The sequence below is a fragment of the Taudactylus pleione genome, unplaced genomic scaffold (genome assembly GCF_031769625.1).
Source record: "Taudactylus pleione unplaced genomic scaffold, aTauple2 ptg000043l, whole genome shotgun sequence".
Classification (NCBI taxonomy): domain Eukaryota; kingdom Metazoa; phylum Chordata; class Amphibia; order Anura; family Myobatrachidae; genus Taudactylus; species Taudactylus pleione.
In genome coordinates this window covers 4,798,874-4,816,287 of record NW_028284445.1, presented here as the reverse complement: position 1 = coordinate 4,816,287, position 17,414 = coordinate 4,798,874, and the positions used below count along the sequence as shown (strand labels likewise).

The window sequence follows — 17,414 nt, the reverse complement described above, 5'->3', positions numbered from 1 at the left end:
ATATTTCACTTGTCCGTGTGTATTAAAATGTTTGCATTTCTGTTCCAAGCTGAGTGAGGGTGACAACTGGACCCCAGTGTAATGCGGCAGCTATCTTTAAATCCCATTGGTACAATTAAACTGATAGATTGATAGAGCAGCCCTAACGCTAATATTGCAGTACTATAGAGAACAAATTTGGACCTGGAGAAAAAAAAATTTTTGAGCAGGAGGGAGGGTGCATCAGTAAATGTACAGTACACGGTCTAGACTAAGGGGTCTAGTTACTAAGCAGTGTTAGGAGACAGAGTGAAAAGTGATAAGGTGCCAGCCAATCAGCTCCCAACTGTCATTTTTCAAACACAGCCTGTGAGATGGCAGTTGGGAGCTGATTGGCTGGCACCTTATCACTTTTCACTCTGTCTCCTAACACTGCTTAGTAAATAGACCCCTAAGGGCCGTATTCAATTACCGGCGAAAACGTCCGTTTTTTTCACCAAAAAACGGCGATATTTTCGCCAAAAAACAGGCGAAAACACAATTGGCGAAAAAAACTGGAGATAAGTTTTCTCCATCTCAGACCAGGCGAAAAAAAATGCAAAATCCCTATTTTTTTGCTAAAAATGTGGGCATTTCTTTCAGAACCCTTTGGACAACCCCCTAATGATAAATTACCCAAAAAAGTTTTCGTAAGTTGCGCACTTTGGCGAAAAACAACCGCACAAATTTTGGGCGAAAAACCCCCCCAAAAAACCCTGATTTTCGGGGGACGGTATGGATGTGTGAAGTAATTTAAACATCGCACGCGGTCGCAGCAGGCGGTTTTGTCGTTTTTTAAAATTGCATTTGTACGACACGATAATATACTTGCACCCATTTTAACGTACCCCCAATTTACGTGGAACAGTAATTTCCTGAAAAAAAAAATCTCTCCTTATCATTTTCAACAGTTTACATTTTTTTTCACCCAAAATTGCGCGGTCGTTTTTCAACAAAGTGCGCAACTTCCGAAAATTTTTTGGGGTAATTTATCATTAGGGGGAGTGTATTTTAGCAAAAAATAGGGATTTTGCAATTTTTTTTCACCTGCTCTGGTATGGAGAAAACTTAACTACCGTTTTTTTTCGCCAACTGCGTTTTCGCCTGTTTTTTGGTGAAAATCAGCCGTTTTCGCAGCTAATTGAATACGGCCCTAAGTCTTAAATTAGGTGCCAAAATAGAGCTGGTCACTATATGTGTGCGCGCATTGCACACTATATACCCTCCATGCAAGAACAGTTTGCACCGCTCCCTGACTCTCGCCTGTAAATTTTTTACCAATGGTAGATCTCTCACGTTTTATATTAGCTATTTTTGTTTATTTTACATATTTACTCATTTGTTTCTACAGAACTAGATTAAACCATCATAAATGTGTATTGAATGGGACATGCTAATTTCCCACAGTCTGAATGCAAATTAACAATCAATAATAGTTATTTGACTCCTATACGAACAGAGTGATCTTATAATTAACATGATTTCAAGGGAAGTTTAGATATTGTTAGGAACACATCTCACATCTGTCTAGTTTGAGCTTCCTTAGTTATGAAGCATCTCCTGCGTTCCACTAGAAGTCACCAATATAATGGCTGGAAGATCTTGTGCAGCAGATCTTTTATGGTGGGTACACACTGGGCGATATTACTGAGCGACTGCACGATTACGACATCGTAATCGTGCAACCGCTCAGTAATCGTGCACAAATCGTGCACTTTTATGTCAGAAACGACCAGCGATGCGCACTCCTGCTGGTCGTTTCCGACATTGTCCATCGCCTGAACATGCAGCACAATCTGACGATGTCGTCAGGTTGCTGCATGTTCGGGAATGGGGGAAGAGAGCCCGGCGCAGAATGATATCGTTAATGATATCGTTCAGCGGGTGTGCTCAATGTCATGAACGATATTGAGCACAGCCTGCCGGGGACACGCTACACGATATCGCTCAGGGAGCATATTGTGTAGTGCGTACGCACCTTAAGTGAATACTTTTACCACTGTGGATCAAAATGGATAAAATGGTTTATATCTGGTACTAGTTACATTTAATTTTCTTTAATAATAACTCCTTACTAACATTTATTGGTACCTACCATAAAGCAAATATCTATATGAATATGTAAAAGTAAAATACTAGAAATGCATACGGCCTCTGGAAATTAGACATTTGGATTCTATTATCGCTGCTCTTTTTTTTATAGTGGCACAGAATGTGCATCAGCCACAGGAACCCAGCCGGAACACCCAGGTTAGAGTCAATTCATCATTACCAAGAGTTTTCAGTAAAAGGCTGTTCCCTTAACATATTTTATTACAAATTGGAAATGAATATCCTGAGCCCTACTAGCGATACATGAAGTAAATGATTGCCACTCCTGATCATAATTGTGGAGCACATATAACATGGAACAAATAGCATAATTGGCCACCTTCTGGGCATCACGGGGGATGCCCAATGGCAGAATATTAACCCTTCTCATTCCACAGAAATCCTGTGATCACACGTGTGACAAGTGAGCGACTGTGCAAATAATAATGCTCCATATGCATGCGTAGAAAAGCAAACAAAAATAATCAGAATAAAACTCACCAACGATCAACATGAAGGGCTGTAAATGTGCGAGCAGCGGCCTCCCTGGTAAACAACTTGAACCCACATTGTGTGTCTTTCACCCCCCGGACACACAGAAACCAGACGAGGAAATGGAAGCCGTACATGAGAAAGGTTCTGAAGACAGAACGCTGCAAAACAAATGTGAACAAGATTACAGGCTTTGGACAGCTCAAATTGCATATTGTGCGAGATGGAAACTGTATGTAGGGAACAACTGATCAATCAAAAGTTGGCTGCCCGGTATGTGTCCTTCGCATGGCTGTCATTTACAGGTGGCTGCGCCTTGCCCCTCTTCCATTTCTAGATGATCAAAATCTAGGGGAGTGTATTTGATATCACAAAGGGCGTTCATGGGCATACAGTACAGAGGAGATACAAAATGATCTAATTTTCTATTTCAATTTCAAGATGAACCATCGTAGCATTGGATTTGCCATCTTGAGGAATACTTGTTGGGCTTAATTTTGATAAATCAAAATCTAGCTTTACAAATTTGTAGTACGGGAGGAAGAACCCTAGTACAGTGAGTCTATGGCCGTGTTTCAGAATCAAATTGAGCTCCAGGACCAGATGCCAAAAAGGGTACAGCCCAACAGGACCCATGTTACTGAAAGAAGAGCGGCCATTTTTCTTTCTTTAAACTTTATTGTGTGTGTGTGTGTGCGTGTGCGTGTGTCAACATCAGTATATTGCAATCAACATCCAAAAACCACAACACACCAATGGGTAATGGTATTACAGTGCTCTCTCAATTCCTTAAATTCCAAACTTTGAGGAACATTACAAAAATTGGACAGTACATGACCTAAAAATTCCAGCAAGCTACAGTGATACGGTATATTATAATAAACCCCAAATCCAGGACTAAGGGGTCTATTTACCAAGCCTTGGATGTCGAAAACGTGAACGGAGATAAAGTACCAGCCAATCAGCTCCTAAATGCCATGTCAGAGGCTGTTTGAGGAGCTGGTTGGTTGGCACTTTATCACCATCCAAGGTTTAGTAAAATAGACCCCCATGTACTTACAATTAACATTTAGGTAAGAAATATTCAGAATAGACTACCACCAATAGCAGATTCTCGCAGTTATGTTTGGCCATTCATGTACTATTACAGAGCCTCAATGCAACATGAAAAGCAAATGGATTCCTATCTGACAGAAAAACTAAAGAAATTAGTTCAGTTAGAAATTGGTTTTATAGTACCTGGGAATAATATTATTTACCTTTGCTATAGACTCTTCCTTCAGATGAGCGCGTGAACCACATGATATTGCCATGTTATCCTAACGTGGGAAACAGAGACATTATTACGTAGAAATAGCATCACAGTACACTTGACAGATATTTAGAAATAGTACAGAGTACATTGTATAAGCAGAAATTTTATATAAACAGTTAGGTCCATATATGTATATATTTGGACATGGACACAATTTTCATAGTTTTGGTTCTGTACGCCACCACTATGGATTTGAATTAAACAATGGAGATGTCATTTAATTGCAGTCTTTCAGCTTTAATTCAAAGGGGGGGGGGGAGGGGGGTCTCGAACAAAAATATTGTATGATATGTTTAGGAATTGTTAAAATTTAACACAGACCTTTATTTTCAAGGTCTCAAATGTAATTAGACAAATCATAAATAAAAAGTAAATTTTTAATACTTTTTTGAGAATCCTTTGCAGGCAATGAAGTCTGGAACCCATGGACATCACCAAATGCTGGGTTCCCCCCGTTGTTATGCTTGGCTGGGCCTTTATGGCAGCTGTCTTCAGTTGTTGTTTGTTCATGTGTCTTTCTGCCTTTATTTTTGTCTTCAGCAAGTGAAATGCATGCTCGGTGGAGTGGAGATCAGGTGATTGGCTGCAGAATATTCCACCTTCGCAGTATGTTTTGGGTCATTGCCCATCTGTTCAGTGAAGCACCGTCTAATTAACTTTGCTGAATTTGGCTGAATCTGGGCATACAGTATATCCCTATACACTTCAGAATTTATCCGGCTACTTTTGACACATCAGCAATAAACACTAGTAACCCAGTGCCATTGGAAGCCATACATGCGCAAGGCATCACACTGCCTCCACCGTGTGTTACAGATTATGTGGTATGTTTCGGACTATGAGCCAGTCCAAGCCTTCTCCATACTTTTTTCTTCTCATCATTCAGGTTGGTGTTCGTCTCATATGCGGTTCCAGAACGGGGTTGCCTTTTTTTTATTTTTTTTTAGCAAAGTCTAAACTGGCCTTTCTGATCTTGAGGCTTATGAATGGTTTGCACCTGGTGGGGAACCCTTTGTATTTGTTCTCGTGAAGTCTTCTCTTTATGGTAGACTTGGATAAGGATATCCCTACCTCCTGGACATCATTCTTCATTTGGCGGGATGTTGTGAATGGTCTTACAATGGAACGTATCCTGCGATCATCCCCCACTGTTGTCTTCCTTGGATGTCAGACCTTTTTGTGTTGCCGAGATCACCAGAGCGTTTTTCTAAGAAGGTACCAAACCTTTGATTTGGCCACTTATAAGGTTCCCGTCATATCCGTGATGGATATTTTATTTTTGCAGCCTGAGGATGGCCGGTGTCACTTGCACTGAGAGCTCCATTGTATTTGGAAGCTGTTGCTGTAAACCCACAACATGAAGTCAAATACCACACTTGGGATCAACTCCAGACATTTTGCCTGCTTAATTCATATAGAAATAACAAAGGAATAGCCCACAACCTGTCCATGACACAGCTTTGATTCAATTGTCCAATTACTTTTGGTACCTTGATAAAGAGGGGGCTACATATTAAACAGCTGTAATTCCTAAACCTTGCCCCAATTTGGTTGTGAATACTCTCAAATTAAAGATGACAATCTGCACTTTAAAATCATATTCACTATATAATTGCAAATTGTATGTGTTTTGGAAATCCGCTGAAATAACAAAAATGGTGTCAGTTTCTAATTAGAGATATATATATAGATATATATATATATATACACACACACACATACATACACACACACACAGTGTATATATATATATATATATATATCTCTATGTCTGTAAAGCGCGAAGGAATTTGTTGCGCTATATAAGAAACTGTTAAAATCTCTATAAAAATGTAAAATGTTTCTGAGTAATTTGCTGTAGATAAGAGACCTACATTTTGCTATGAAGATTTGACTCTCTGAGAATGGACTGATTGGCCAAAACTGGGGATGTGATGTCATTAGTTACCTCTTTTTGAAAATTCTAAACGTACACAATAAATAACTGTTGGGCTGGAATTATTATGGGCAGTGTGGGGGGTATCCACTAGGCGATTTTATCAAGAGATTGCACGATAACGACGTTATCGTGCAATCGCTTGCAAATCGCGCATGCATCGGGCATGTTTTGGTCGGCAGCGACCAGCGATGCGCGTGCCTGCTGGTCGTTTCTGACATCCCCCGTACCTGCTGGTCAACCTGACGATCCAGTCAGGTTCAGCATGTGCGGGGATGATGGATGTGCCTGGACTGAACGAGTGAACGTTCAGTCTAGGCACATCACTAGATATACAAACGACAGCACGATTGCAATGTCATAATCGTTTGTATATCTAGTAGTGGATATCCGCCTTTAGACTGTGTTAGACTGTTTGCTGTTGGATGCACAGACAAATGTGCTATCCTTATCGGCATAAACAGGACACGTGAGTACTAAAGCTGCGTACACACTAGACAATATATTGTACGATCCGCCAGATATTGGCCAGATCGTACGATATATCGTTCACATCATCTAGTGTGTACGCATGTATGTAAATACATTTCCTCCGGGTACTCCGGTTTCCTCCCACACTCCAAAAATATACAGGTAGGTTAATTGGCTCCCAACAAAAATTAACCCTAGTGTGTGAGCGTGTGTTAGGGAATATAGAGTGTAAGCTTCACTGGGGCAGGGACTGATGTGAATGGCCAAATATTCTCTGTAAAGCGCTGCGGAATATGTGTGCGCTATATAAATAACCGGTAATAATAATAATAATAATTCAGCTGATGTAACAAACTAAAGAAGCACCAGAGCATAGAGTGACACCCCAGGCAGGAAAGAGGAACTGCAAAGGTTGTGATAGTGCAGGGTGCTAGAATGAAGACTTTTTGTTTTATTATTCCAAGTCTGAAGATTACTGCTCATTTTATTTTTTAGATCTTTATTTGTCTAAAATTAATTATCAAACACTTACAAAAACGTAGGTTATTAAGCTTGGAAAGTAATTTTCCTAGGACAGTATAGCAAAGTCTCGCGCTGCAGTGAGTGAATGACTCACCCGCCAGGGCTTCAGACTGTTAAGTCCGATTTCCACATTTTCTAGATCTGCAAACTTTGTAGCTCCATCAGCATCAGCCATTAAGATGGTCTTTCCTCGAGCAACCAGGACTCCCTGCAAATCCAGTACATTGAGATAATGCAGGAAAAGAGAAAAGACAAGATTCCAAAGTACATGTGTTACACAGAGTAGGCAGTAACTGGACAGCCATACTGAGCCAATATCAGTGTTGGCACACATTAGTATTGAAATTAGAGGCTAATTTACTGCTAATACTACAGTTTTCAAGTAAAGAAAAATAAACAAAGAAGTAAGGCTGTAAATTAAAAGGTTCTAAAATGGCATGCAGCAAAGTTGTCCCCTCTCCCCGCTGGTGTTTGCCCTCGTCATTGAGCGGATTTGTGTGTCCCTGGATGTTAGAAGAGTGGATGCGGGAGGCTCAGAATACAAAAGTTCTTTTTTTTTTTTTGCGGATGACATCCACCTTACCCTCACCCAACCACTAAGGACCCTCCCAACCTCAAACAGTCTTTCCCAACCTCGGTCCTCAAGACACACTAGTAGTGCAGGTTTTAGTGATATCCATGCTTGAGCAAAGATGGTTAAATCTAAATAACTGAGGTACTAATTAAGACACCAGTGCTCAAGTATGGCTATCCTTAAAACCTGGACTGTTAGTGTGCCTTGAGGACTGTGGTTGGGAACCCTTTTCATTAGGATCACAGATGATTATGGCTGAGTGTCTGGCAACAGGATTAATGATACTAAATGGTAAGAACGGCAAGACCTAGCTTACCTCTTCCTGTCAATTAAAGTGGCAGCCCAGGACAATTAAAGTATCTTGGGATGTATATCCCTACTTACTAGAACACTCTACTATACCAGGAGAACTTTCACTTGCAATATACGGCTAGTAAAAGCATCGCCCCTTTAAATATCGGACACGAACACAAGTGCTGCGATTTAAAACCCGGCGCTTCGTAAATCAGGGCTCGACAAAACCCGGAAGTCAGATCGCCATGGTGATCAGATTTGGCTGCCTGGCGACCAGGTTTTCAGCAACCACCGGGCCCTGTAGTGCAGACCGCGAGCGCGGTCCACACTACAGAGTAGCAAACATACAGCCGCCAGCGGCGGCTGTATGTTTGTTATAGCAGCCGATGAGAGTCTGTCAGACTGCTGCTGCGTCGTTCACGGGAGTGAGCCGGCTGGAGCTCACTCATGAGCTCCAACTTCCTGTTCCACCCCGCAGTAGGTTGGGAGAGACGTCATAACAGGTAAGTTACGTTTTTTTTTTTTTTTAAGGGGCAGTGCATAGGGGGGATGGCCGCTACTGTAGGGACACTGCATAGGTGGGGGTGGCCACTACTAGGGGAAATTAATAATGTTGTCTACTACTGGGGTCACTGCATAGGGGACTACTAATGGGGCAATGCATAGGGGGGGGGCACTGATTAAAGGGGCACTACATAAGGGAACCACTACTGGGGGCACTGAAGAGGGGGGATTACTACTGGGGGCACTGCAGAGGGGGATTACTACTGGGGGCACTGCAGAGGGGGGATTACTACTGGGGGCACTGCAGAGGGGGGGATTACTACTGGGGCACCCAGTTAGTGGTATGGCCATGGGGGTTGGTTGTCAGGGGCGTAGGTGCTCAGTAATGCTGCCTGGGGGGAAGGGGGGGTCTGGCTCCTACACTTTCATCCTGGCTCCTAAGTTTCAGAAAAATTTGTCCTGTCGTAAATAAACCCCCTAGAGCGGTAACCATCAGGATGCAAGCCCAGTGTGACCCAGATGTATGCGTACACTGGAAACTTGGGCTGCTTGCACGACATAGTCATGACGTGCGCCTCTGAATCAGGCCCTCAGTGTTCAAAGAGACAAAACAGAGGTTCTCCAGGTTTGTTTGTAACGGGAAGCTCCCACAAATTAAGCAAACTATATTAAAAATATGAAGTAGAGGGTTCCTAGATATTAAACTTTATTATTGGGCCTCCCACCATGCACAGGTCGCTGTACTCTTTGCTACCCATGGCACAATTGATTGGGTAGATATAGGGCTTGATTCAGCAAGCAGAGCAGTTGTACTAAGTTCTGGAAAGTGATAAATTCGAGAGAGATAAATTAACAGCCACCTAGCTCCTAACTGTCATTTTTCAAACACAGCCTGTAACATGACAGTTAGGAGCTGATCGGTTGGTAGATTATCACTCTCCAATTTATCACTTTCCAGAGCTTAGTACATCTGCCCCCTGATCTCACAAGGTTATTGTTTTCCTGTTAGCATGTTTATACATTCCAAGTATATGAAAGTGGACTGTGCTCTTGAAGTATTTTAAAGACTCAATTCAATTAGATACGAGGGTGGCAATTTGCCATTGTAACTGTGTGGAAACACCGCCAAACCCACCGCAATCCACCCCCCTTGTGGCCCGTTCTCGTGGATTTTTGTATGAAATCCTATGGAGGCTACAGAGAAGAGCGTTATCTTCTTTTCTTCCTAAACCCAGTGTTCTTCAAAATGAAAAAAAAAAACCCTGGTCCTGCTACGTTGCTGACACGGCTAAGGAAAAATAAATCTGAATTTCAAAATAGCAAAGAACATTGCTGCATTGCAGCTAAGGAACGAAGGGCCTGATTCAACAAGGAACGCACGCTAGCAGACGCCCACACCCGTCTGCTGCGAGAATATGCTAATCAATGCATACACACGGAGACTGCAACACAAGATGCAGACGCCCAGCCCCCATATTAAGCCACCCATCTCCCTTTACTCACAGTGTGATCAGCAAGCAAGTTACCATAAACATCGAGAACCATCGGACCCATAAGCATACTAGTGGTTGACCTGACCTGCCGCAGGATTTTGTCCACTTCCTTTGTACAGCTTACGGTATGGCTGCGTATGCCGCCGCACTGCCTTAATTATGCACGCCCCTATAACTGCGTTATAACGCCTTCGTTTGCCTGACCACCCCCTGTCACCACCCACAAACGGCACTTCCTGTCAATCAGTTTCGTAAAGGTCTGCGTACACACTGCGTGTAGTCTGCGTTCCATAACCCGATCTCACTGGCTATTTCGCGCACGCGCAGTGCTATTCATGCGCAGTACAAAAACATCGGCCAAGTGCGTGCACTCTCTCCTTTGCTGAATCAGGCCCAAAGTTACATCTTACAAATAGAAAACACCTCCACATTTGGGATTGTGCTACAAACCCCACACCAACACATAGCTGTGAAAAGAATGTCAAAACAAATTGTAAAGAAGACCCCTGTCACTGAGGATCACACCTATAAATGTGTCCACATACATCTTCCCCCTGGGCGCTACAAGTCACGTTAAACATAACGCGTGAGCGATGTGCCACACTGTAGCGGCAAGCGTCTTTTTGTGCGACTTTTTACAGTCAAATGTGTCTTATCCGCACAGCAATGCCTATAGGACGCCCATAGCGATGCCAATAGGACCATTAAATGCGTCTTACTCGCAAAGCGATGCCAATAGGACGCAGAAGTGCGTCCTATTGGCATCGCTTTGTGAATAAGATGCATTTGACAGTAAAAAGTTGCGCAAAAAGACGCTTGGCGCTACAGAATCACACCACGACGTGGCACGACTAGAAGGGCTGATTAACGCACAAGGAAGTAAGATGTGGGCACATCTGTAGGTATTAATAGGCAGTACTACAAATAATACCCTTTGCTGGGTCTAATAGTGTTTTTATCTTAAAATGTGAAAATACATTATGATCCACGTACCATCCGGACAGCTCCACCTTTGCCACGGTTCTTTACTAGCGTTAGCACCCGAACTTTATCGCTTCCATATCTATTGGCATAGTTCAAGGCGACCTAAACAAAACAAAGGAGAAAAACAAGAGATTCTGAGGACTTGTTCAACACTTTTTAGTTTGCTTTTTAAATCTGTATTAGAAGAATGTCTATAATATGACAAGAGCAGGAATACAGACTCATGCACCCATCAGCAGCAAATAAATCCATATGTATGATGCAGAACCCTATGACACTGATCGTAACTCAAACTACCACTGACAGGGCGTACGGAGAACTTGTAACCAGAATATAGGCTGTCTAGCTCTCTTTGCAGCTTATATCAGGAATTACATTCTTTCAGGCTAAAATATTGTTAACTATTAAGAAAACAAATGAGGTTTCTGATATGCAGATCAGCTCCATTGGCAATGACTTCAGAAACACCCGCTGTTCTAATCCAAAGATAATAGGAATTCTAATTGTCCTAAGTCAAGGCTATGGGAAGGACCACTATATCTATATTTTTTGGCTCCCCGGCTCAGCCGCTATATACCCTCTTCAGAGCCATGATAGTTAGGACTACACATTTCTGTCTGATTTATGGTTTACTGATTTAAAGCTGTAATGAGTTTGATATATATATTTTTCCCCATTCAGTGATATCTATGTAAACATGCAATCAACAGTGACACCCAAAGCAGCCAATCGGCTTCTAACTGTCATTTTACAGACTGTGCTAGAAAAATTACAGTTGGAAGCTGATTGGTTGCTATGGGCATCTTCTCCACTCTCTCCAAAGTTTGATACATCTCCCCCAAAGCACATCATGACCGATATGGACTAAGCCTTGGAGAGAGATAAAGTGCAATCACTTGTCAAGATCCCACAAGTGATTGCAATTCTATATTACGATGGGACAAATACTTCCATGCAAAATGCTACTGTCTGCATGCCCTTAGCCGTTGTTGCCCTTGGTGATGTTACCTTTCCCGTGCTTTAACAATCAAGTCCCTCTCAAATTCACCGAAGTTTCAATAAATTAACGCGCTTCTACTCAAGAAAGCATTGCCAGAAAGGGATGTATGTATCCCCTTCATTGTCAAACACTTTAGGAAGGCGTGTATTGCTTACCGCATTACAGAATCAGTGATCAAGTGTCGCATGGGACAAAAAGGGGCGTTATAAACTGCTGATGTCCAAAAACAGGTCACATGTGTCACAAATAAATATTCATTGGACAAATCCCATGCTCTATAATTTGGTCTTACCTCTGTTGTTTTATCGGCACTGCCATCATCTACAACGATGACCTCGTATTTGAACGATGGACTTCGCTTCTGCATAATAAATAAAACTGCAACAATTAACAGTCCTGCATGTCCCAGAAAGCTTAACCGTTATACAAGGATATTAGCATCATACCAAATAAGCCCATACAGGGACTTTTAGTCATTACTGCCATTCTGTTGATACACTCTTTCAGTTTATACATTGACTGCCAGTACCTTATTGAATCCAAAATAAAATACTTTTGCTAACATATGAGACCATACACAAAACTATCACCAACATACATCTCTTCACTTACCGATCAGCACAAGATCTTCCTCTCTCATCTACACTCATTACCTGCTCCCATTCACAGTTACAGGGCTGGTCTTTGGGCTGCAACCACTCTGTGAAATGCCCTCCCACGCACAACAAGACTTTCTTCTAGTCTCCAAACCTTCAAGCGTTACATGGAAACTCCTCTTCAGGCAAGCTTATCAATTTCCAGAACCACTCACATAACCTCCATGGACTATTCTACCCTACAGGTTGGGTACGGGACTCCTGGCATCTTGACATGGTTAGGATACCGACAATTGTCGGACAGTATCCTAACCGTCCCCCTTTCCCTTCGCTGCTCGTGCTCAATGCGTCTTACACGCATGCGCAATGGCTAACAATCGCTCAATCTGCTTAAATATCGGCATTGCGTCCATTTCTGAATCAGGCCTATTGTCCACACATTTGGTCTTTTTTTTTTTTTTTTAATCTCCTCCGCACCTATCCCTTGGGTATTATGACTGCTGATGCAGTAATGGTTATAAACGGTGTCCTGCTATGTTCTGTAAGTGAGTTTGCTCTTATTTTGCTCTTACTGTTTCTGTCTATGTACCTTGTAAGGTGGTGCGGACCCCTTGTGGCGCCATCTAAATAAAGGATAATAATACTCACGTGACCCACTGACCCCAGGCTAACATTGCTTTGTGACTGAATCATGTAGACCACCTCTGCAATCCGACTGGACCATTTGCAATACGTCTCAAATTCCTATTTCCCTATAAATCGTAAGCTTGTGAGCAGGGCCCACTTACATCTATGTCTGTCTGTTATTACCCAGCCTTATATTATTACTATTTAGTTCCCAATGGTAAAGCGCAATGCAATATGCTGGCGCTATATCAGTAACTGTTAATAAATAAATAAATGGAACCAGTGAGCAGTCACTAGCCGACCTAATACATATTTTTTGCAAAACTGATTGACCCCCATCATTAACTAATTTTGGCCCACAAGATGTCAGATATAATAAACCCATTGGCAGACTGGATTTGCCTGTATGTGAGGAGCCTGGCTTCTTATTCCCTATAATATACCTTTCACTCAATCAAGATTAGTCTGCACTGCTGGAATGTAGCAAGCACCAGAACACAGACCCTGTTTTTGACCATAGGACAGTCTCCATCTTCCATACACACTGAGGTGGGAGGCTACAGCTGCAGAAGAAACACCAGGTGGAGGGAAAAGACCAGCTAGAGTAATACCCCTTTTACACCAGAGCATAAACCTGGGTTTTTGCTGGGTCTACCTGGGTCGCAGCTCAGTGTAAAAGGGTCCCTGAAAATTAACCCAGGTCAAGTGACCCAGCAATCCGAACCCAGGTAGCTACCAGGGTTTGACTCAGGATGGATCAGAGTAATGGTGCAGTGTAAACGGTGCGACACGGGTTATACGACCTGGGTCATGCCTAAAATGAGACGATTGGTGGTTGTGGAGCATTCACCTCCCACTTTTTATGACCTCACAGGTCTAGCAGGGCAAACCTGAGTTCAGTGTGAACAGGGCTGACCTGGGAGTAACCCAGATCGAAGGTGCAGTGTAAATGGGGTCCGACCTGGATTGCAACCATGTCCAAAATCGCAGGTCGGACCAGGGTTTTTGGTGGAAAAGAGGTATAAGTGAATAGTCAAATGCGAAGTTGAGATTTTTAATGGGCGGGAACAAAAAGGGCTTCCATTCCTAAAATATACAGGGGTTACAAATGTGCATCACACTCCACACATGTGCCATCATGGAAAAGAGGAAACTACTGACCCCAAACATTTGATATTAAATGTTACGATAAGTTTTTTCTATTTTTACCATTACCTGTCTCTTCTCAAGATATACCAATGCCTCGTCCATCATAACAGGCACTGAAAGTAAAAAGAAAACGTCAATCCCGATTACAGAATACAAAGTGGACGTAGTAAAACAGGCACTAGTAGATATGATCCTACTATGCAATTGCATTTTATAGTCATATATAGGTTATAGAAATTTTTACATTGATTAATGAATGTCATAAGTAGATAATTAAGCATTAACATCTAAGAGTACAAAGTTCACTGCTCAAAAGACAATGGAGACGAATATGAATGCAGGAAGTTTAGGGGTGGAATAAAAATTATACACAATCAATTAAATGGTTAAAGGTTAAAGTAATTCCACTATTATAAATGAACGCATAAAACAATGCATATGATTTAACATACCTAAAATTACTGAAGTGTAAAATGTATACATGCATCATCCCATAGCTGATAATTGTCATCTTTAAATAACTATATGTAGGTAGAATACACATTTACATAAAACAGATTATTAATGGTTCCCCTTCAGATAAGAACTCGGGGGTATACAATCTGTAAAGGTTATCAAGTATTTAGCAAACAATATGTAACAGCAGCAAACATTAAATTAAAACTAGCTAAGAGTGGCTTGCAACATCAATATTACATATAGCTAAAATATTAAAATATTAGATATCTGATAGTAGCAATAGATATCAATTGTTGTAACCATTGGTAATATTTTGATAAAGCAGATACATAAGACAACCATAAAAAAATTAAAATAAACAACGCAAACAGAAACAAAAGGGAAAAAGCAAAAACGGACCACCTCAATAAAGAAAAAAAAAAAAGAAATAGAAAAACATTTAAAGGTTGTCTAACACAAAATAAGTGCTGAAGCTCAAACAAGAGAAAAGATTACGGAATCCCTAAAACAACGGTGTGAAAACATTCTTTGGGCTCGATTCAATTCAACGCAAATTGAAAAGCGCCCGGGAAGGAGCTCCTGGAGCTATTCAATTAAGCGCGCTATTAACCCTGACTGAGAAATTCGACAAAACTACAGGCGCAATGCTGTTTTCTGCCCTTAGCGCTGCGGAAACAACATCGCGCTGGGCTAGTCGGAGAATGCCGGTTCTCGCGACTAAACACTATTTAAGGCGCAAGGGGCGCAGGAACCGGCATTCTCCAAAAAAACAGCGAGCTGAATTGAATAGCTCTAGGAGCTCCTTCCTGGCACTATTCAATTCGCACTGAATTGAAAAGAGCCCTTTATGGGGAAAGGAAAAGAGTGAGGTCTAAAAAATGAAGACTGTGGATATGCTGACAGAGACATCACTGACCAATGCCTAAATGTGAGTTTGCAAACTCGAAAAAACTCATCATTGGCCAAAATAGGAAGTACTTTAGATGAAAATGATACAACTTGCAAATTTACTAAGATTCGAGTTTCCAATCTCGTGTGAGATTATAGCAAGCTCACTGTGAAATAGAAGTTTTAAACACTCACCTTCTGAGCTGCAAGTTTGGCAGAAACATACACAGATCAGTGTGATTTGTGTATGTTTCTGCCTGTATACCTAATATAAAGTGTTTTTATAAAAAAAAAAAAAAAAAAATGACTAAAAAAAGCATAACTAGCCCCAGACTTGCCAGCCAGTCCTGGTTCCTAAAATTATGGGGAACAAAATGAATAGGGTTCCACCATAATTTAAGAACCAGCACCAGGCAGCAGGGTCAGTCCTGGTTTTAAATATAGGGTTAAAAAAAATTGTGTGAGGTTCACCCTATATTTAAAAACCAGCTCCAGACCCTTTCTAGCGGGGGGACTGATGCCACAGCCAGGGGACCCCTTTCACCGGGCCCCCCAGCTGCAGCATCAGCCCTGACCGCTAGTCAGCCCAGGGATCCCTGGGGAGTTGGGGACCACTCCAATAAAGGGGTCCCCCTCTCCAGGGCAACCCTGTCCTGGGCTGATAGCCTGGGGCTATCCCCGGCACCCCTGGGCGGTGGGTGCCGGGTTGATAGTGTTAGTGTGTGTAAAATAAATGTTTAAATATTGTTTTTAGTTGTGGAACTATACGTCCCAGCAAGCCTCCCTCGCATGCTGGTATTTGGAGAACCACAAATACAGGGTGAACCTCACGCAATTTTTTTAACCCTATATTTAGAAGCAGGTCTGGCCCTGCTGCCTGATGCTGGTTCTTAAATTACGGTGGAAACCTATTCATTTTGTTCCCCATAATTTTAGGAACCAGGACTGGCTGCCAAGTCTGGGGCAGGTTAAAAACTTTAAGGGGGGGGGGGAAACCTGTGTCATTTTTTTATTTTATATTATTTAACCCGTTTTTTACAGGTCTTAACACACAAGCAGCTTACACACATATCTCACTGATATGTTCAGGCTGCTGGCTCGGGTGAGTTTGGAAGAGAGAAAACTCAGCAATCTCGGGTGAGTATCTAAACTCTCCTCTAAACTCGCAATTTGGACGAAAAAACTCGATCTGCTTCACCATCGAAAAACTCACTTTCACCTAAACTCACTTCTTAGTAAATCTGCGAGTTGTTAGAGGAAAAAATCACCCGAGTTCTGGTGAAACAAAGCGAGTTTAAAAACTAAAAAACTCGACTCTTAGTAAATTTACCCCAAAGTCTCTGAATATTTTGCATATGTATTTGGGAATACCTTTAACTAGCTGCAAAGGGGGCGAGTTGTAATGGCACCGCAATTCACCCCCATCGCAGCGATACTGTAATTGAAGCATACAGCCGCACTTGCTCAACGGTGCGACGGGATTCATGGCTAATTGAATTGAGCCCTTAGAGCGTAAGCTCTCATGGGCATGATCCCCCCCCAACATCTTGTTCTCTCTCTGCGCTATTCCGGTCTCCAGTGCCCTCCCCACTGACACACAGCAACTCAGATACTTCCTGTCCACCTGTCCCAGGGCACTGTGTCATTGAATGCTACTGTCTCATTGGTCACTTCACTGGGTTGTCTAAAGATCCCATTGTGGGATTGTCTTCTTGTACTGTTTGTTTGAACCTTCTTACATTGAATTGTTTGTGTATCATTGTTATTAATTCTAGTATGGCGCTACAGACAAGTGGTGGCGCCATAACAATAATAGATTATTACCTACACATAATATAGTGTCTGTCTGAGCTAATCCCGAGAACCGCTGGGTGGATTTTGATACAGTTTTCACTATTTTATAGAGCATTTGTCGAGGAAGATTTCGGTGTATGAAACATTAATGTATGACAAAAAGGGAGCCAAGCAGTGACGAGTCAATGTCCGAGCACTGCCTAAACT

The 17,414-nt window shown here is 42.0% G+C and overlaps 1 protein-coding gene across 1 annotated transcript in view; it reads right to left on the bottom strand.

Annotated features, from left to right (window-relative positions):
- ALG5 (ALG5 dolichyl-phosphate beta-glucosyltransferase) overlaps positions 1 to 17,414 on the bottom strand; it is a 36,455-nt gene that overhangs the window by 16,879 nt on the left and 2,162 nt on the right. Inside the window, exons 3-8 of the mRNA XM_088460206.1 lie at positions 14,133 to 14,179; positions 11,987 to 12,055; positions 10,704 to 10,796; positions 6,940 to 7,053; positions 3,861 to 3,920; positions 2,611 to 2,762 (exon numbers count right to left, since the gene is read on the bottom strand). Of these exons, the coding sequence (XP_088316332.1) occupies positions 2,611 to 2,762; positions 3,861 to 3,920; positions 6,940 to 7,053; positions 10,704 to 10,796; positions 11,987 to 12,055; positions 14,133 to 14,179 (535 nt within the window). The remainder of the gene's footprint in view (positions 1 to 2,610; positions 2,763 to 3,860; positions 3,921 to 6,939; positions 7,054 to 10,703; positions 10,797 to 11,986; positions 12,056 to 14,132; positions 14,180 to 17,414) is intronic.